This window comes from Mesoplodon bidens (assembly GCF_964165515.1).
Source record: "Mesoplodon bidens genome assembly, chromosome: 10".
NCBI classification, from domain to species: Eukaryota; Metazoa; Chordata; class Mammalia; order Artiodactyla; family Ziphiidae; genus Mesoplodon; species Mesoplodon bidens.
In genome coordinates, this window is record NC_138172.1 from 34,631,082 (window position 1) to 34,652,048 (window position 20,967).

General features: G+C 42.4%; 1 protein-coding gene across 1 annotated transcript in view; it reads right to left on the reverse strand.

Annotated features, from left to right (window-relative positions):
* Positions 1 to 20,967, reverse strand: part of CACNA2D3 (calcium voltage-gated channel auxiliary subunit alpha2delta 3) — a gene marked incomplete at both ends in the record, with an annotated part of 788,351 nt that overhangs the window by 271,281 nt on the left and 496,103 nt on the right. The window contains one exon of the mRNA XM_081246546.1: positions 8,634 to 8,712. Coding sequence (XP_081102672.1) covers positions 8,634 to 8,712 — 79 coding nt within the window. The remainder of the gene's footprint in view (positions 1 to 8,633; positions 8,713 to 20,967) is intronic.

Consider the following 20,967-nt stretch of genomic DNA (forward strand, 5'->3'; position numbering starts at 1 on the left):
AGTAAAAATCCCTGATTTGAGTTTTCCAAAATAGGGCTAAGAGAAGGGAGGGAATAAATAGAAGGAGGGGGATGGGAGAGACAGATTCTCAGCATTGAGGGAGAGTGGGAAGGAAAAACCATCACACATTTGGAAGGGGATGGAGCTGAGGGATCATCCTCACTTGGCCTTGCTATCATAATCAAAGTTCTGAAAAGTGACAAAAAGCGGGCTACAGACCCATAGCCAGCAGTATACCTGACACCTCCATAAGGATGACTAACAGGATTCTCAGACTGAACCCGTCCAAAGCCAACTCCTGATTTCCCTGGCCAAACCTATTCCTCCCGCATTGGGTCTTTCCCATCTCAGCAAATGACATCACTGCCCAACTGGGCCAAACACTTAAGAATTATCCTTGATAGCCATCATTTCCTCACCCCACCCCATAGCTAATCCACCAGCATGTTCTTCTGGCCCTATCTCTAAAATATGTCTCAAGGCCAATCCCGCATTTCCACCACTCCCACCCTACTCCAGACTCCACTGTCTCTCCCCCAGGGTACAGCAACAACCACCCCCGCCCCACAAATCCCCCTCCTTGTTATCTAGACTCCTGACAGCAGTCAAAGAAAAGTATAAAGCAGACCATCATCTCCCTGTCTAAAGTCCTAAAACAGCTTCTATTTAGAATTAGAATAAAACCCAAATTTCTTACCTGACCTCTAAGACTCTCCCTCACTAGGCCCCCACCTACCTGGATGAACTCATCCCCTTCCATCCTCCCACCAATCTCATACACCTGACCCTCCTCAGGCACTTGCACCTACTGTACCCTCTGCCTGGCACACGATTTATCCAGTTTTCTATGGATGGCTCCTTTGGATCATTCAGGGGTTAGCTGTCTGAACTCATTTCCTCTTGCTTCACCTTGCTTTCACTTTCTTCTGAAGATTCATCAATGCTGAATTCTGATTTACTTGTTTACTTTGTTCTTTGTCAATGGAATATCGGCTCCATGAAATGTCACAAAAAGCTGGTGCCTGTCTTGTCCAGAGTGATATTCCCAGAACCAGCACATGGCTCTGTGAGAGCCATTACTGAAGCAAGGACATTCACCAAAATCTTACTGTGATTCACACTGTCGCTCTACACTTGGGTAACACAACAGCTCAACATGTGTGTGTGCTCGTTGTATAGGGAGGAAACAGAAACAGCAGAGTTCAGTAATTTGTCCTGGATCAATTTGAATACAGATTCATTTGATTCCAAAACCTTTGCTCTTAACCACTGAAGACACTGCCTCTTCATGTAATGGGAAAGGACAGCATGGCAGCTGCTCAGAGCATGGACAGCATGGTCCTCCTCTGTAAGGACACCCCTAATGGGCTGTTTGAATCTCTGTGGCTGGGAAAGTTTGAGGCTGGGGTGGGGAAACATGTGGTTGCGCTATGAGGTTCCTGGCAAATGCACAGTAGTTAGCACCAAAGGTCTACTCAAAACCCATACCACAGTTCTAACTTATGTTTCAATATATAGACCATAAATGCAGATGTATAAAAGGTAAGAAAGCTAGAATTACAGATAATATTAATAATGTACACTGCAAAGCTTAATGCAAATCATGCAAATCAGATCATCTAACCCCAACCCATTAAACCGTAAAACTTACCTGAAAGAGTATCTTTTTGTTTTTAAATGTTTTTCATATAAGTTTTAGTTAATAAATGTACCTTTTGATGGATAACAGGAAGTCGCTGAGGGCTGGACTCTTTGGCTATAACCATAGATGCTTCCCTCCTTCTCCCTCTGCATCCTTTGAACTGGCCACTTTGCCCTCGCCTTCCCTCACCTCTTTATTTCTTTTAAATTCTAGCTCTTGAATGTTTATTCTCTTCTTTAATGTGCCTTTTTGGACTTCATATATCATGTAAGAAAACAGAATCAGCAATCTTTTGGTAATTATCAAGGAGTAATTAATGCTGAAATTAGCCACCTATTATAAATGATCTCCTCATTTTTCTCCATAACATCAATTTATTTACCTATTCCCTTACAGAGCCTCCTGTGAACTCTGAGTTACAACTACTCAGTGTGATAAACCACATGCAGCCTGGTGCTTTGTATTTCTGATATTTTACTACCCTTACTTAGAGATTTCTTAAGAGTCCCTTGTCTAAGAGGTGCCTCTGCATGAGATGCTCCATCAGTACATCGTTCAACACTCCACTTTGCAATGACACCAGATCTGAGGGACCCCGGAGTCTGCTCCTCAGTGGGAGACCATGGCTGTCTAGCTCACTGGTAAGGTCTGGGTAAGGTCCTCATTCTACTTTTGGTGTGATGGGCACTGCTCCCTTGAGTCTTTTCAAAGACTCTTTTCCCCTCTGACATAAGGCAGGCTGAAGACAAGAAAGCCAGTGATCAGGTCCCAGTCTTCTCAAGGCAATAAGGTAGGCAGTGATGTTGCTGGTGTGACCTGGTGTGCCTCCCCTTATGGAACAACAGTGTTCTTGGAAGACCCTCACAATATTCTGTCCCATCTTCATCCTCCCCATCAACATCACACACTACTGAAAATCACTTTTTTTCTATAGAAAAATGCACCATTGATAAACAACTTTCTACCTCCACATCTCTTTGGACCATTACAAAGAACGAGTAAGAGGTCTTTTGGGCCCTGAGAGCTGAAGAGCACATGTCTGATGAGTTGGAAAGAGAAGACCAAGGAGAGAATGACCACTAGGGCAGGGAGCCCAGGGGCCTCAGTGGGCATGTGCCACCTGGAGAAGGGGGCTCCCAAGTGTGAAGCTATCAGAATCTGCCAGAACCTCTGACTTAGGAGCAAGTCTTTTTGTGTGTGAATAATATTACATTTTTCATTTTTTAAACATCTTTATTAGAGTATAATTGCTTTACAATGGTGTGTTAGTCTCTGCTTAATAACAAAGTGAATCAGCCACACACATACATACATCCCCATATCTCCTCCCTAGCACATCTCCTTCCCACCCTCCCCATCCCACCCCTCCAGGTGGTCACAAAGCACCGAGCTGATCTCCCTGTGCCACGTGGCTGCTTCCCACCAGCTATCTACCCTACACCTGGTAGTATATATAGGTCCATGTCACCCTCTCACTTTGTCCCAGCCCACCCTTCCCCCTCCCTGTGTCCTTGAGTCTATAATATTATATTTTTAATTTCAAACTTCATGCTAGAAAAAATAATTTAAAGCGGGGGTCCCCAATTCCGGGGGACCGCGGCTACCAGTCCTCGGCCTGTTAGGAACCAGGCCGAACAGCAAGAGGTGAGCAGCGGGCAAGCTAGTGAAGCTTCATCTGCCGCTCCTTATCGCTCCCCATTGCTCTCTTCACCGCCTGAACCATTTCCCCATCGCTCGCGTTACCGCCTGAACCATCCTCCCCCACCCAGTCCGTGGAAAAATTGTCTTCCATGAAACTGGTCCCTGGTGCCAAAAAGGCTGGGGACCTCTAATTTAAAGGATCACACTGTGGAGCTAGGAATGCTGGCTTGCCAGCAGCTCTATCGCTGCGCCCCATTCCACCCTGCCTCGTCTCCTCGGAGAGCCTTAATATCTCCATTTGTAAAATGTCAGAAACTGGTCCACATGCCTACACAAGCTGAAGCAGGACAATTTCTGGAACACATAGGCTGGGTATAAATCCCAGCTCCAGTCTTTATTAGCTATAGACCATTAAAGTCCTTTCTCAACACCTAGATTCCTTTTCCTAGATTCTCTCAAATAATGGGAAATATTCCTCTATGAACCATGACTTTCTTCTCCCCAAAGAGAAGCAACCTCACACCCTGGTGAAGAGTTAGGCTCAGACTTTGGATCAACTGGGCCTGAATCCTGGCTCTGCCACCTGCTAGCTGGTAACCTGGGGCGAGCTGCTAGTCTCTCTGAGTCTCAGTTTCCTTCTCAGGCACTTCATACAGCTTTAATGAGGGTCAAAAGAGATAATACATAAAAGTACTTTGCACTTTACCTGGCACTTAGTAAGAAGTTTGTCATCCTTAGTTGCTATTAACAACAGTAGCACCATCTTCATCTTCACAACTATTACCCTTTCCACTCAAATTCTCAAGTTCTATGGAATCTACACAAAGAATGTATACAACCTAAGTCTCCATTAATGGATAAATGGATTTAAAAGATACAGTGTACACACACACACACACACACACACAGAAATATTATTCAGCATGAGAAACAAGGAAATCCTGCCATTTGCAAAAACATGTATGGACCTTGAGTACATCTTGCTAAATAAGATAAGTCAGACAGAGAAAGACAAATACTGTATGATATCACTGGTATGTAGAATCTAGAAAAGTGAAAATCATAGCAACAGAGTCTAAAGGGGATTACCAGAGGCTGGCGGTTGGGGAATTGGAGAGCTATTGGTTGAAGGGTACAAAAAAAGAATTATACAAAGGTATCTGAATAACTGTCATTTTTGCCTTCTTCCACCTTTTCTGAAACAGCAAAAAATTTTAATTGCCAGTTTTTCCCTACTCCAAACAACCATTCTGGCCTCATAAGTTTGACACTTGGAAAGGTATAGTGAGGTTAAGAGACTTCTAGTGGGAAAAGGCTATGGGTCTGAACTTCCAAGGAGGGCTCAGGCCGCCAGTTCTCTTTCAAACAAGGAGAGAATGACCATTAGCCTATCAAAGAGGGACAGGTTGAGCTGATAACCAAGAGAGACTCATGTGGCATTTCCATTCGATCTAATGATGACAGATAAGTTGAGAACCAAACACAGAGACCCTTCTTTATTTGCACAGCTGGAAAACACTCCACTCACCATGCTTTTTGAAGGAGAATCAGGCAGTGCTTATTTAAAATCTTGGCATACTGAACATTACAGAAGGTCATCAAGGCTTTATGGAGTACCTGGGCTAGTTGGCCCCTCTTTTCAGTTTTCCCAGTTCACTTGTTTAACCAATAGTGTGAATGCAGAATTTTAAGTTCCATAAGCCATTCTACAGTGGCAATAATTGTTCTAATGTATTTAAAATGGTTTGCTGCTTTGCCTCATTAGGGCTGGTTGCCTCAAGATAGGACCTAGTTATGCATAAAATGAGACAAACCAATGAGCTCCAAGCCTCTCTGGATTTTGCTAGTGGATTGGAGGAGGCAGAGAACTCCTGTGATGGCTATGAATATGCCCAGACATCCATTTCCAGGGGGCAGTGTCAGAGGTCCACTGACTGAGAACTGTCTCCATGGCTACCAGACTTCCAAACAAGAAGTTTCGCACCCATAGCAGGTCCTTGACCACTGACCCAGGGACAATGAGCTGATCCTGACAACTCCTGCTCCTCCCTAGGGTCACTCTGGTCAGTCAGCCAACAGGCTTCTCCCTGGGCTTCCCTGGGTCTGCTCTGGTCCCCGAATGCTAATGCTTCATTTCACTGAAGAACTTGGCTGAGTCAGGGCAAAAATATGTAAGGAGGGGGGCGGGCCCTCCCTGGACCTCATGTCACTTGAGATGAAAAATGTTATGCTGCCTCCATACTATAACAATCTGAGAGTATAAACAATGATTTAATTAATGACCATAGAAGAATACTTGCTCACCGACGTTACGTTGGTCTAAACCCCATAACTGACGCAACATGAAGCCAATGTTTATATGGGCACAGATGACTGGAACCTGACATTTTGATGGCAACTGCTACTTTGAAGAGTGGCAAACAATGACATTTTATTCCCAAGGCCCTTTAGAAGAGAAGCAGAGGAGGAAGGTGAAACTATTGTGAGGGACTGAGTCTGGCAGGGAAGGAAACAACTGGATTTGGACAGGAAGAGAAGGAGAATCACTGCGGAATCCAGCGGCTGGGCCAGCTAAGCAGCTACTATTACCTCCTTGGATTTTCCAAGTTGCTGGGCTCAGAACTTATAAATCTAAAGGGCTATATTCTATGGCCAGGCCCCGAAATACTCTGAGTTGACTAAATTGTCTTCAAAAGGATTCTTCAAAGATTCTTATAAACAATGACTAAAACTAAATTATGGTGTAATATTAGTTGATTAAGACAAGACTTCAATTTGAGTAATTTTCATCAGCTGGACACAGACAGTGGTAAAAACAATAACCCATGACTAAATGCATACTCGCTGATGGGAAGAATTGCAGTCTGATGTGGCAGGAATAACATGAAAACTTTTAAAAATTAAAAAATGGAAAGGAACTCTTTCTTTCAAGGCCACAGAATCAAGGAAAAAACTGAGAAACTGTAGCTCACTCAAATGTCAGTGAAGTTCCAAAAATTATCTCAATGGTCTGTTTTCTCAGAGGCAACCTAGGGTCCATTCAGCCTCCATCTCCTCATGCCTACTTCTCTTGTATATTTCCCCTTCAAATGAAGCCAAATGCATTACTCTGAGACAATCAGAATTACTGATACCTTTGAGTGAAGTGAGCCAGCCAATAAACTAAAATAATTGCAGAACATGTTATTTTAGAGCTTCAAGGCAATGTTCAAACCTTTCATGCAGTTCTCCATTTTTAGATGAGGAAATTGAGACTTGCTTCAAAGATTTCTCCAAGTAGAAGCAGATAATAAAACACAATGCCAAGCGAAGGGAAAGTGAGGCAGAGGTTTACTTGCTTGGCTAGGCACCTATTCCCTGAGAACTTCCTGTGTCCATCCACTTGCAGAGCACATATATTTTTCTTTGTGGGCTTACCTCTGCCTACATACAATTCAGCAGGGGAAGACCTGTCCCAAGCTGGGTGTCAGAATCATTTTTTGGAGAAGATATAAACTCTCCTTTCTCCACAATAGGTGTTGTGTGGATAGATGGGTATGCACAACGTGGGGTAGCCATTTTTGACATGCACATGCCCTAGCAGAGAAGGTCTAACTACAGAGAAGAAGAATGCCACGGAATGTAGAAAGAAACCAAGAAGGAAACGAAAAACAAAAACACAGCCCCTGGTCCCTCATGAGACATAAGCTTCCCTTCCCACTCTGGGTTCTGACTCACTCTCCTCTCTCTCCAAAACACTCTTCTTTTTAATTTCAGGGAGCAACTTTGGTTGCTTGCAACTAAAATAACTTTGTCTTAAGTCACCAAAACTAAAGCTGAGATCTGCCAACCCTTCCCTGAGTCCTCTTTCGTCCACTAACATACATACATTGGAACTTTAATAAAGGACGGCATAACAGGCAATGTAGAAATAGACCACCTACATCCACCAATACCAATTTATTGTGCAACAGGACATATCTTCCTTTATTAGTATTTATAGTCAATTTGCTCATTTTTCAAACCTTAAAGAAGCAGCCACTCCACATAGAGCAGGAGGTTGGGCTGAGTGCTCAAGAGGAAATCAGAGTGACAGGCTGCTCTCAGGGACTGTATGGCCTCAGAGCAGAGATAAGACATAACCACAGATCAATGTTAACACTAGGAAATCATATGGGGCATTTCTGTGCCAGGCACTGAGCTGCCAGCTTTACCTGCACGGCCTCATTCATGCTCACAGCATCTGTCTGGGGCAGGTATCATCACTATCTCTGTTCTGTAGGTGACATAACTCAGACCCAGGTAGGTATGGTAACATCCACCACCGTGATTGGTGTTTGGTAGAGGTTGGATTTGAACTCAAGGAGTTTGGGTTAAGACTCAAGGAATCTAGAATATACCACCTATTTGCCTCCTATGCTTTGCCTTCTTGGTTGTGTGTAGACTGAAAAGAAGCCCTTCATAAGACTGGAGGCCCTGTTCCTTCCCTCCCTGTGCCTTCCCTAAAGCATTGTTTCCAACACACATCAGGGCCTGTGAATGTAGAAAATTAACCTGTGAATGTAGAAAACCCAACAATTATTGAGCACTTACTAGGTCTCAGCACTGAACTAGGCACATAATCTGTACCATTTCATTTTTTAACCCTATATTCAATAAAAATCAAAAAGAAAAGCTATTATCAACCTCTCCACTTTGAAGATTAGAAAACTGAAGCAGATTACAGTTAACTAAGTTAATTAGTTATGTAGGATAAGTTATGCTATGGGAACATATCAAACTGGAAATCTCAGTGGCTTAACACCAAGGTTTATCACACAGACTATATATCCATCATGGGCTGGCAGATGGCAGAAGACAGGGTGAGCGGAAAGGCATCTGCTCCATGCGGCCACTCAGGAATCCAGGCTATTTCATCTATTCCATCATGTAGCTTCAGAGTTCACAGGAGCAGAAAAGAATATAGATACCACCAAACCAGCTCTTAAATGCTTTAGCCCATAAATGACCCAGATTGGCTTTGCTTAAAGCCTGTTGGCCAGAACCAGTAAAAGGGGGCTGGGAATGGTGAGTAAGCACATGGATATTTGGGGCATGATAAATGGCTCTGCCATAGTAATTCTTCCAAGGTCACTCAGCTACTAAGCAATAGAGTGGAGAGGCTTAACCACTCCACTTGACTATGTCCTCAAAGTTTATAAACACATTTTGGGAGAAGTTGTTACAAGTCAGTCATAATCATTTAGAAACATCCAGACCTTATCTTAGAATTCATAGCCTTCTGATAGAACTCTCCACTTTCTCGTGACTGTCTCTGTTTCTACTCATCCACAGAGAAGTTATTCAGAACTGAACCCATCGGGGGACATACCTTTATTGGCACAGGCCATCCACTTGAGATTGTCTGCAAAAGCAGCCTCTCTTCCAATGAGGTACGTGAAGATGCGAACCTGAGAGGAAGAGGAACACACGGATCAGTGGTTTTCACTTTTCACCCTCCTGCCCAGACCACAAGTATGGCTCACACGCATGTGGTTTACCTCTTTAATGCTCCATGCTTCCCATCTTTAGAAACATATTTAAGACATTTGAAGTAAAGTCAGCTAGAAATATATTCAAAACTCGGGCCTTTGATCTTTTAACCCATATGGCACTGGTGGTGATTGTTTTTCGGTGTGCAACTTGCGACAGAGGAGAATAACTTGAAACGGAAGACTGGCAGCATCGTGGGCCTGGGTTTGCTACACATATATGGACAAAGATCATCCAGGTCTGGACCAAACTGGCAACCACTTTCCTCATCCGCACAGGAAGTACAGAGTGTGCTCTTCTTGGGAATAAAAACACCACCGAAAGAACTTCAGCATGCCCCCCACCCACCCAATGGTGAGAACAGGCTGAAGACACTCTCTTACTGTCTGTGGTGGTAATTAATTGGGATGAGAGGCACAGCCTATAGCCAGGAGACCAAAGGGAACCCTCTCTAGCCTTCCTAAACTTTGGCTCCTAAAGAGCAGAGAACACACTTTCTATTTCTCTCACTTTCTATTGCCTTCTCAAATCTCTATTATGAGGCCAGAATTCTTTGAAATAAAGTACAACCCACCTCCCAGAGTTGTACTTGAGGGTTAGATGGAAGAAAAACAAGAAATTAAAAGGGTTAAAATCCTTTGGTTCACATTTTAAATGGCATGTGGGTCAATACCACACAGTCCCAACAAAATTCTTCTGGCAGGTGAATTCAGTCCTTCGGCCACCAATTTATGACTGAGTTAAATGCAGACATGGTATTAGATGAATTACATTCAACATGTGGTCCCAAAGTCTTTCCAGCTGATGTCTCCTCCACTCAGCCAGACTGGGTCAAGCACCCCTACGGTTCCTTCAGAGCCATTATTGCGACTGTTGTTAACTAGTATCTTGTGTGGTTATACCTGTGAGGTTGATCTCCACTAGACCATCCACCTGACAAGGGAAAGGATGGCTGTGCTTTGATGCGGCACAGTGCTTGGAACATTACAACTCAATAAGTGAATGGATAAAAATGTAAATGCACATAGCTGACTGAAAATTAAGATTTTGCTTTAGTTACGAGTATCCTCTTAACTGACACATATAACTGGAAGACTAGTTCTTACGTGATGGTTTATTTCCAACTTAAAGAGATGTTTAAATATACATTATCATTGTGTAGCCTTAGTCTGTCCTCATTTGTGTTCAGTAAGGCAGTTATTTCATCCATCAACAGTTCCTGCAAGGGGGCTTCCGGGGCAGATGAGCAGACAGAGAGGCCTTTGCTTTGCCTCTTCCATTCCCCCAGTTCTTTTCCACACTATTCCCACTGGAATCACATTGGGAGGAGGGATTTTTTTTTTTAATTGGGAGATTCTGACTCTCTTGGGGAAAAAAAATAGAAGATGCAACCTCATAGGCCCAAAGTGGTCACCACTGACCTTCCTACACAGAGCTGTCCCCTGTTCACTTTTCCTGCCTGGCCACTGTTGGCTTTTAGCTGAAAATGTCTGATTTAGGGAAAACTGAGGCTCGGTTAAGTAAAGTGATTTGCTTAGTTTCATCAAGTACTTATCTAATGAGACAGGTCTTCCATGACCTCAGGACAACACTGGGGTCTCCCCTCAGTTTCCTGGAGATGCCGGTTCTGTCAACCCAGCCAGCTACAAGGCCCTGAGCTAGTACTCACGGGAGCCAGACCAGCCTCAGGCTTTTTTCTTCAAAGATCTTTACCTTTCATTTCAAATTCAATTTATTTAAAAGGAAAACATCAGACTAATAAAAACCTGCACAAAGCAAGTTCTTAACGAAGCAGAAAGCATAAAAGATAGCTCTTAGGAAGTGAAGCTGTGAGTCTATCTTTGCAGGCAAAGAGGAAAAGACCTGACGCAAAGCAGCCTATTTGTTCTGAGCAAAGGTACCTGCAGGTGCCAAACCTCCTCTGCCATCCAGATGAAGCACCTGAGGACAAACTGAGTTCTCTCTTGGAGGCATAGTTAAAACCCCAGAACAGTTCTGTGAACCATTCAGGAAAACTTACACAGTTTCTGATTTTAAAAGATGGCAACCCATTTGGAAAACCAGTAGGATTGCACCAAACTTCAGACCAGACATGATTACACAATCATGAAAACCAGCACCACGACCCCCTCCACTAGCACTGCTGCCCCTACTGCCAACACTACTGTGGCTTCTCCAGTCAGCACCATCCCCTGGGTCAGGTATGTGCAAAGACATTTATAGCATTATACTCATTTTGTTGGTTTGTATTTTATTTTATTGCTTATGAAAGAAAATCAGAATCACGTTAAATATTTCCATTTATGTGCAGCCCTTGGCTCCCAGTGAATTGGCCCCCTTATTTGAGTAGAAATGGCGTGGAAATGACTCGTTGCCTCTCTGCGTATAAAATAAACATAATCAAACAATACTGGGTTCATGCCCTGGATTTCTCACAATAATGCCTTTCAACTGGCAACAAAATGAAGGGACTTTACTCCAAAATAAATATTCTGGAGATCCATTTAACAACAGCATTTTATATTTGTAATTTTTCAGACTCAGTAATTCTAGCTCTAGGTATTTATCTATAGCCAGGATAACAAATAAAATGCCTATGGGGGCCAAGCAGGTCTAACAGAGATGACACAAAGTCACAGATGTATGGAGAATTGTAGAGTGCACATCTTCTTAAAGCCCTATAATTCGGTTTTAGACATTTTCACAAATACACAAATATGTAAAAAACAAGGACCTTCACCTTTATTATTTGTAATGGTTAAAACCTGTTAAATTCCAAGTTTCTCTTGATAGCTGATTGGCTAAAAAACTCATGGGACATTCATGTAGTGGAATACCATGCAGCTATGTACTCATGAGAAAGACATCCATTATAACTTGGCAAGGGGGAAAGCAAGTTGTGGGATATTGTGTAGCATAGAATCCTATTTTTTTTTAAAGGGGACTTACACTTTTTACTCTGTAAACTTCTATATCCTTTGAATGTTTTTACAAATGAACAAATATTGCTTTAATAATTAAAGATCATTTTAAATGAAAAGAAAGTAATGACACTGCTACTTCCTGAACCATTCTCCAAGGACATAGGAAAAGTAAATGTATCAGTGAAAATCAAATAGGAGAAGAGATGACCTGTGGAAATTAAGTTCTGGCCTTGCATCTTGTAGGGTGGGCTGCCTTACTCCACTGCTCAATGAAAGGAGTGCAAAACCTCTATGAGTAATAGAGTCAAACTGCTCCTCATTTCCATCTCTAACAGATTCTGTAACCTTTTGGATTTTATGTCCAATAATTGGAGATTTCTTCCCTAAGAAGCTCCACCAAACAAACTTTGACAAGTCTGCCTAGAGCCCAACTACTTTTATTATATGGCAAGCCTCCTTAGCAGAGACAGATGGGGATGGTTCTGAAAGCCAGGTTCATAGCACAGATGATCATGGGAAGGGGCCATGGCACAGTTCAGACCAGGGCAGTCATCAGGACACACCAAAACTCCCCAGAAAGCCAGGCTTTTGTGCTCATCATCCACAGGTATGAATGCATCACTTTCATGACTGCAGCACAAAGGCAGGAGGCAGGGGGAAGTCTACACCAACCTATTAGTTCATTTTGATCTCCCATTTGAGTTTGGATGGTCTTTAAATATTCTACAAACCCAATTAAGCTTCATAAAACGTTAGGATGTAGACATTTCAAAGCTCAAAGTCACTTAATTTAACTTAGTATAAAACTTCCCAGATGACACAAAGAACTCAATCCAGTTTTTCCAAAACACAGATTATGCTTCTTACTCATTTAGATACAATTCCCTCCAGAAACTTAGAGGAGTACTATTCCTCTCAACCTTTAGTGCACATAGGGTAGTTTGAGTTTGCAAAAATAATCAATCAAATTCTCTCCTTTCTACAGCCATTAAACCGGGGAAGGAGAGTGGCTGCCAGCAGAACTATAATGGGGCAACTGTACAGCCAGGAAACAGGCTGCTGCTGCCTTCACAACTCCCTTCAGTGTTGAAGGAGAAATAACCAACGCCCATGCTTTTGAGACAGTCCAAGGGTAGCATTCATCATCTGTCACAAGTAACTTCTGAGCACCAAGTATGTGCCAGGGACCATTCTTAGTGTTGGGGATACGATGGGTAAAGAGAACAAACTCTGTCCTCAGGGAGCCTACATTTTCATGAGAGTAAAACAGATGATAAATGGCAGATTCATAAAATGATTATGTATTTGTTGGATTAAAAGCTTATAAAGAAAATAAAGCAGGGTTATGCAATGGAGAATGATGGGGGCTGCTATTTTAGAAAGGGAGGAAGGGAAGGCCTCCCCAATAAGGTGCTGCTTGAGCAGGGATCTGGACAAGACATGGGTGGAACTGGGGAGCAAGACATATGGCTATTGGGGAAGAATGTTCCAGGTGAAGGGAGCAGAAGGTACAAAGCCTTGAGATAGGGATACTCAAGGGATATTGACAAGACCAGTATGGATGACGTGGAGTCAGGTAGGAGAGATTGTACAGGATGAACTTGGACAGACAACAGGTGCCTAATCATGTGGGCCTTGCAGTCTCTGTTAGAGCCCGGGCTTTTTCTGTAGCAAGAACAGAAGCCATAGGAGGAACTCAGTAGAAGCCTGATGTGGATTGACACATATCCTGTGAAAGGATCATTCTGTCTGCAGTGTGGAGAACAGGCCTTAGAGATTTGTGCTCATCCTGGCTGCCCATTCAGCTTTCCTGTGATGTTCTTACAGTTTTGAATGCCTGGGGCCCAACTGAGACAATCAAATCAGAACCTCTGATTTGGGCAGGGCCCAACTTTTATTCTCCCCATGGAGAGTCCAATTTGCATCCAAGTTTAAGGACCACAGCCATAGGGAGATAAGAATAGAAGCACAGACACTAAGTAGGAGGCCACTGAAACACTGCAGGTGAGAGATGACAGTGGCCTAGCCATGTGGGTGAGAGGTCTCAGACTTCACTGGGCATCGGAATAACCAGTCCCCAGCACCCATCCTCCAGAGATTCAGATTAAGTAGGCCCAGGGATCTACATTTTTTAGAAGCACCCATGATGGGTCTGAAACAGGTGGCTGGAGTCCAACACTTTAAAAACATATCACCAAAAAGATAAGGCCTGAACAAAAAGAAGTGGCATTGGGAATTAAGAAATATTTGAGGCCATTTCCAATAAAGTGATTCTATAGATTGCAAAGGATTGAGGCTAAACTTCAAGGAGTTTACAAGCCACTGGGTGGTTAAAAAAAGAAACAGAGGAGCTGGATCAAGAGGACATTTTTAAAGAAGCCTGTGTCAATCCAGCAAAGCAGGAATATCAGACACCAGCTAGACTGGGTAAGCAGGATCAGCCAACTGCACTTTCTTCTTTCTCCAAGAAAGGACAGATCTGTACCCAGATGTCTGTAGCTGCTGAGCTGGGTGTTCACACCCAAAGCATTGCTTCTTGAAATTACAATAGCCCCACTATTGGGTCCCGATACAGAGGAAAGGGCTGGGGACAGGGCACTGAGGAGCCTCCAAATATACAGTCTTTACTTTTGTTTTTAAAAACGAAGGCAATCTTTTACTTTAAAATAACATTTAACTATAAATTCAGTATTTCTACCTTTAAAAACATGCAATTTATGGGTTATAAGTATAAATAAAATTTGCTGAATCATCCAGTTACATATGGTTGCCCACACCCATGTGTTCCATATTTCAATTCAGCTAGCAGCCTCTGCAAACAAGCACGTAGACTCACCTTCACATCTTCTCACCGACTTTTGTCCCTTTTGACTCACTGTCCAACTCAATTATTCCCTAAAATATACCCAGGATTTCTCAAAAATGGTACACAACTTCAGCTTTAGAAAGAAGTCTTCTGATGTCTTTGTGTTTTAAAGTCAATTGTTACTAAGTTCTTAACCTGTATCTTCACAAAAAATATTCCTAACCAACTTCTATTGTTATTTGCTCATTTCTATGATTTCCGATGCAGGGAAGCATTTCTGAATAAAACCTTTAATCTCTAAGCAGAAAATGAGAGCTGGAACTTGATTAACCACAAAAATCCTTCATAAATCACTGCCAATATTTGTCTTCATGAAAATTCTGCAAGAGTAGAGGTGGGCTCAGAGAAGGTGGATGCCAATGAAAACAGTTTTATTGAGCAGGCTGCTTTAATCTAGAAGCCATCATGCTCATAATAAAAGAAGAAACATCTTTATCCAGAAGGACAAGAGAGGCAAATAAGGTAACAGTGCCCTGAGCAGCAATAAAATGGGATAAATTGAATTAAATTACAAAAGTAATAAAATTTCAACAAATGAATATCATAGACCATTATGAAAAATCGACTGTCATTCTGGGGATGCTCTAAGAGTCTGTATAATCTCCTTCCTCTCAAGCACAGTGCCTGATATCTCATGTGTGGTACTGAAAATATCCTAATTCAGAAAAAATTGCCACTTGTAATCTTCTGGCCAGGGATGGAAGTCCAGTTTTATGGCCATGTATTTTTCCAAGTGAAGGAGATGGCTGTCTCTGGGTCACCCAGAGACTGTTAACACTTAGGTTAGCACTGTGGAATAGAGATTACACACCACTTCAAGAAGCAGTAAGAAGTCAAGATATCAATTTCCTCAAAGGTGGGTGATACAATTCATTAGACTATCCAGCTCCATTAACTGCATTCAGGGGGTATTTTTGATGCTCTGATATCTGGGGACTTACTGTCCTGGAGAAACTGCCCATCCCAATTAGTTAGCCAATTTTGGAGATAGTAAACAATTTGCCTTCAAGTGCACCTTTGATATGTAAACCAACCAATCCAGACCCCATGCCCCCAACTATCTCCTTTTATCAGGTGTGCACACCCAGGGCCATTATCCACCTGCCCTAATCACTCCAGGGCCAGATAGGTACCAGAGAGCTAGGGACAGTCCCTACATCCCTGAGCCCACTGAAATTATTCAATTCTAAGCCTGCTTATCCTGCTTTGCCTCTTTCTTCCCACAAAAACCACAATGAAGGCTTCAGCCCATCAGTTCCCCTCTCCACCGTCACTCATCTTGTATTGGTGCTTCCCCGTGTGGCCCTGCATAGTATGACATGCCTCTTGCTTCCAGGGGTCTATGAGCATAATAAACTTCTTCCTTCATGACAGTCATTTCCATGTCTATGTGCCTTACTATATTTGATTAAAACGAATACTGAGTACGCTTAAAACAGTTGGGAATCAGGAGAATTGGGTTCCAGGTGAGTCCAAATCCATACTTACTGTCTTGGCAATCTTGACTAAGTTAGTGAAACCCTCTGAACTGCTTTCTCCACCTACACATGGATCATTCATTCATCCATTTACTGTGATCAATGGTAAATGAGATAATAAATGAAAAGACAGGTTGGAAGCAATGAGTTCCAGTCAGCTAGGGTTGCATTCCACTTGTGTTTCAGACAGTTTGTTGCAGTAAAACCAAACAAGGTGAGCCCAGGAAAGCCAAATCTCTTATTCATGGATGCCTCCCTAACCGTACCCAGAGGTTTGATTGAAGAGGAAACTGACTTTTGTGAGTAAAGAAGAGGATTTTTCTAAGAGAAGGGTTTTGACAAGCTAAGGATAATGAGATTGAGAGTTCCTAACACAATCAGAGTAACATCAGAGGTATAACATGAAACCTTCTATTAACCTTTGCGAAGTCATGAGATCCACCATGAATTTGACAAGGGCTATGGACTTTCTCCCCACAAAAAAGGCTGAAGGATGTACATTCACAATTTCAGATAAGATTCATGAGGTTTGAGGTATCTCCTCCACCAAAGTCCAAACTGGGATTCTCTAAGAACCCTCTGGATTCCAGGTTAAAAACTGCTGTCTTATATAATTCTTGTATTATGCACTATAAATTTCTCAAAAACAGATTGTGTTCTTTGGACAAACAAGATGGGCACTTTCATCTTAAGTGCTTGCCAAATTGAGAGAGAAGTTCATTCACTCATTTGCGTGCTTATTCTTTGATGATTCAGTGAGTACTAGATATTGGATATCCATGGTCAGATCCAGAAAAGTTGCATGAGGAATAAGTCCTCAACATGGAGGAATAAGATGTCAAGAGCCCTGAGACAGAACGGGCATCACTGTAAACCCTGAGTTTGTATGATGACATCAAGTCATGGAACCTCTGAAGGAGCACATTTAAAGGAGCAGGGATGGAATGGACAGACAGACTTGATTCCTGTCTCATTCATTTTTGAATCCATAGAATCCAGCACAATACTTGGCAAAGAGCCAGCACTCAAACACTTGTTGATTGGCAATGCCATAAAAGTCCCCTTCTACTGATAGGAAGACTCTTGAAAAAAAAACTCACCTCCCATGGGTGAGGTGAGGTCAGCTGGGAGGTCCCTCTCTGCCTCTCTTGCCCTCTTAGGCCTGGAGAGATCAGTTATTTGTTAACAAGTATGCCCCATCTTCCAAGAAGCCTTACAGATTCAATACAATAAACAAAAAGAAACTCATGTATGTAAAGCTGTTAAATTAAGCAAAACAGATCAGAAAATCCACTTATGGAAAGAGAAGCTAATTGTTCCACAAATTGGGATGGCAGTATTTTTGCTCATGAAACATCATGGGATCGTGTGACTCCCTGGGTTAGAACCCTCTGATGTCTTCCCATTGCACTTAGGATATATTGCAAACTCCTTATCACAGCTAGATGCCCTGGAGGACGTGGAAATATGACAAAACCGTTCTAGCTTTAGAGTCTTTGCCTCCACCTTTCCCATTGCCTGGAATACTCTTCTCCTCCCATTTTGCATGGCTAACTCCCTCTGACCCCAGTTCCCCTCCTTTGGATCACTCCATTTGTCTCCTCCATGGCGCTTAGTACATTTTGCAGTTATCTTTATGATTTGTTTGTTTATTTGATTTACATCTATTTCTCCCTCCAAACAGAAATATAGATGTTGTGAGGGCAGAATGAGGCAACTGTGCCCAACTAAGCATCCAGCATATGGTAGATTCTCAATCTATATCAGTCACCCACTTTTTCTTCATTTCTTTTCACAAATTTTGGAAGTCAAAAGAAGTCAGCATGGGATATACTAGAATTTATCAGAGTTAGAGCCCTTTCCTTCATTACTAACTCCATTTTAAATACTTTCCTATTTTTCCAGACTGGTCTGCTATCAATCAGCTGAAGTTTTTACTCTCCCTCTGCTCAGTTCCCTTGGTTTCTTTTTACACTGAAGCTCAGTGATAAAACAGGAAGAAATGGAGAAATGAAAAAGCTCTGGTCTTTGTTATTACAGTCTCAGCTTTAGGGGCCATAAAATGGTGTCTTATTTAAGGCCGTCCATGGGTGGATGATCAGATTTATAATATGTTTCTTCCTAGGTTCTTCCCCTTGATTCTAGATGAAAACCATGCAAAGATTGAAGCCAACTGTATTTTAAATTACTGCCTGCTTCAGAGATTACCTAGCAGGGAAAAGACTACATCTTAAAATAGTGATGTGACCCTTCCTATTCCAAGCAACTTTCAGTGGAATTCTCTCCTTTTCCCCCATAGTTTGTGACAATTTGGACAGATGGCATCATTTCATGGAAAACAGAGATGACTGGGTGGGCAGGTTAGCAGAATGCAGTGGATACAAGACAGGGTTAAGAATTAGGAATTGGACACACCTAGTCTTAGAATCTAGGTCTTCTCTGAAGGAGCTGAAGACTGTCTAAGCCTCCTTTCCTTACTTGTAAGATACTATGGTTAACATAATAGGACCCACATGGCAGGATTGCTGTTAAATGAAACAAAGTAAAATGGTAGGGGTTGGGGTGCAAAAGAGTGTGTGTGGCGGGGGATTCTTTCTAAAAGGAGACCTCCAATGGTCCTTCTTGCCTGGACCCTAAAGAGAATATCGACTGGGGAAAAGCCTAGGAGTGCAAAGATTGAAGACTTGACTTGGGCCTGCCTCTCCAGACCTTAGAGCAAAGCTCCTTTTTCCTTAATGTTCCTCCCCACAAGTTTGTCTCTCTTTGCCTTCCTCTACCTCTGGACTGGGGAGACTCCAAGGGCCCAGATCAGGGTACAGGACCAAGGCCCACTTGGCCTTGGGCACAAGTGTGGTCCTTGTGTGTTCTCACTGGGATTTGTAGCCAAAACCCACAGAAGCAGCAGCATGATTTGGATAGAGCACCCCCTCCACGAACCATCCTGGTGACTCAGTACAGCGGCAGGTTATAGGTCAAGGATGTAGGAGTTTGGAATTCTGCCCCAATCATTCTCAAACCCATTAAAACCAACAGCTGTTGTGAATTCTAAGCTAGCACTGTTGCTTTCTCCCAAGGTTCTTGTCACTTCTATTTCCCCAACCAATCCATCCTGTCACTAAAAATGAGTACAAAATAGCAGCTTCTGCTGTCATCTCACCTACTGCCTTCTGGGGCTTCCTGTCAGTAAGAAAAGTCACGGGCTTGTCAGAAAACTGCAAGGGTATTGTTGAGGACAGTGTTCATTCCATTTTACCTGTGATCCTCCAAAAGGTAGACAGGTAGGGACATGGCTCCTGGGGAGAGCTAGGGTGTGTGTGTGTATCAGAATCACCTCTGGGGTTTTGGCCATCTATACATGTTCATTATCTATACACCAACCTCTGCCCCCTCCAGGGATTCTGGTGTACCCCAAACCTAGAACTTCCATTGTGAGAGCAAGCCCCCAAGTTCTTTGAAGATCCTACTCTAGAGAGCCACTAAATTAACATAAATGAGTAAAGGCCTCAAGTAGACAGGACAGGAAAGTGGTAAATGAAAGTGCCATAGGGATTGGGGAGCCATTGTCTTCTTTTTGAGAAACTCCCGGGGAAAATTTATTGTCTTCCATCAGTAAAAGTTGTATTTTATCCTAAGCAACTGTTATGTTTTATTCTTACAGACTGTGAGTCTTACAGCTGTCCTGGGTTCCTGCTCTGCACTGGCTGCCTCAAGCAGAGGGCTACAACCCCTCTGAGATAAGTTGTTTTGGGCTCTACTTTTATACCCCTGACTTTGGTGTCCGTTTTTCTGTCCTACTGAACTCTAATTTGTATTACCTTTTCTGTTTTCTGTTTCCTATCTACCCACCCTCCTATCTACTCTTCCATCCATCAGGTATTAATGGGGTACCCATCATAGTACTAAACCCTCTGCTCAATGCTGGAGACACTGTGGGGAGGAAAAAACCATATGGTCTCCACCCTCGCTGAAGTTGTAAGTTTTGAAAATACATTTTATAGAAAGAGGAAGGCAAAGAGATATAAAGAAAAATAGAGAGAGAGAGAGGAGATGGGCCTGCTGTTCTGTTACTCACTACTGCCGACTTCTCAAAAGTTGCTGGTGAAGACCCTCCTCAATTTTTTACACTATCTCTATCCTAACTTTGTGAGCAACACTGAGGACATGGGTTTGTTTTTCTCTCTGGTTAGGGGGACCATGGTAGAGCCCTAAAAAGCATCATCTTCTTTCAGAACTGCATCACTTCTGCACTTATCCCCCTAAACAGCTTAGTTTCCTGAATAGGATACAGGCCATCTTGAGCCCTGTAGCCCAAATGCCAGTAGATAAGGAGGAACTTGTGGGGTTTCTTCAGTCTTTTACCTGTAGTTTATTACTTTATGCATTGCACAAAGAAATGTACATTTATTATTTAAATTGATAAACTAAGCATTTTTTAAAAATTTAATTGTTTTCCCCCTGCTTCATTGGGATATAATTGATGTATAACATTGTATAAGTTTAAGGTCTATAATATGATGATTTGATAAGTGGATATATTGCAAAATGATGGCCATAAGGTTAGTTAACACATTCATCACCTCACACAATTACTACTTTTATTTTTCTAGTAAGAACAGTTATGATTTACTCTCTGCAACTTTCAAGTATATGATACAGTATTGTTAACTATACTCACCATGCTGTATATTAGATCCCCAGAACTTATTTATATTGTAACTGGAAGTTTGCAGCCTTTGACCAGCATCTTCCCCATTCCCCTCACTCCTCTCTCCACAGCCCCTGGCAATACCATTCTACTCTCTGTTTATATCAGTTTTGTTATTTTAGTTTTTTTTAGATTCCACATATAAGTGAGATCATGTAGTACTGATATTTGCCTTTCTCTGTCCAACTTATTTCACTTAT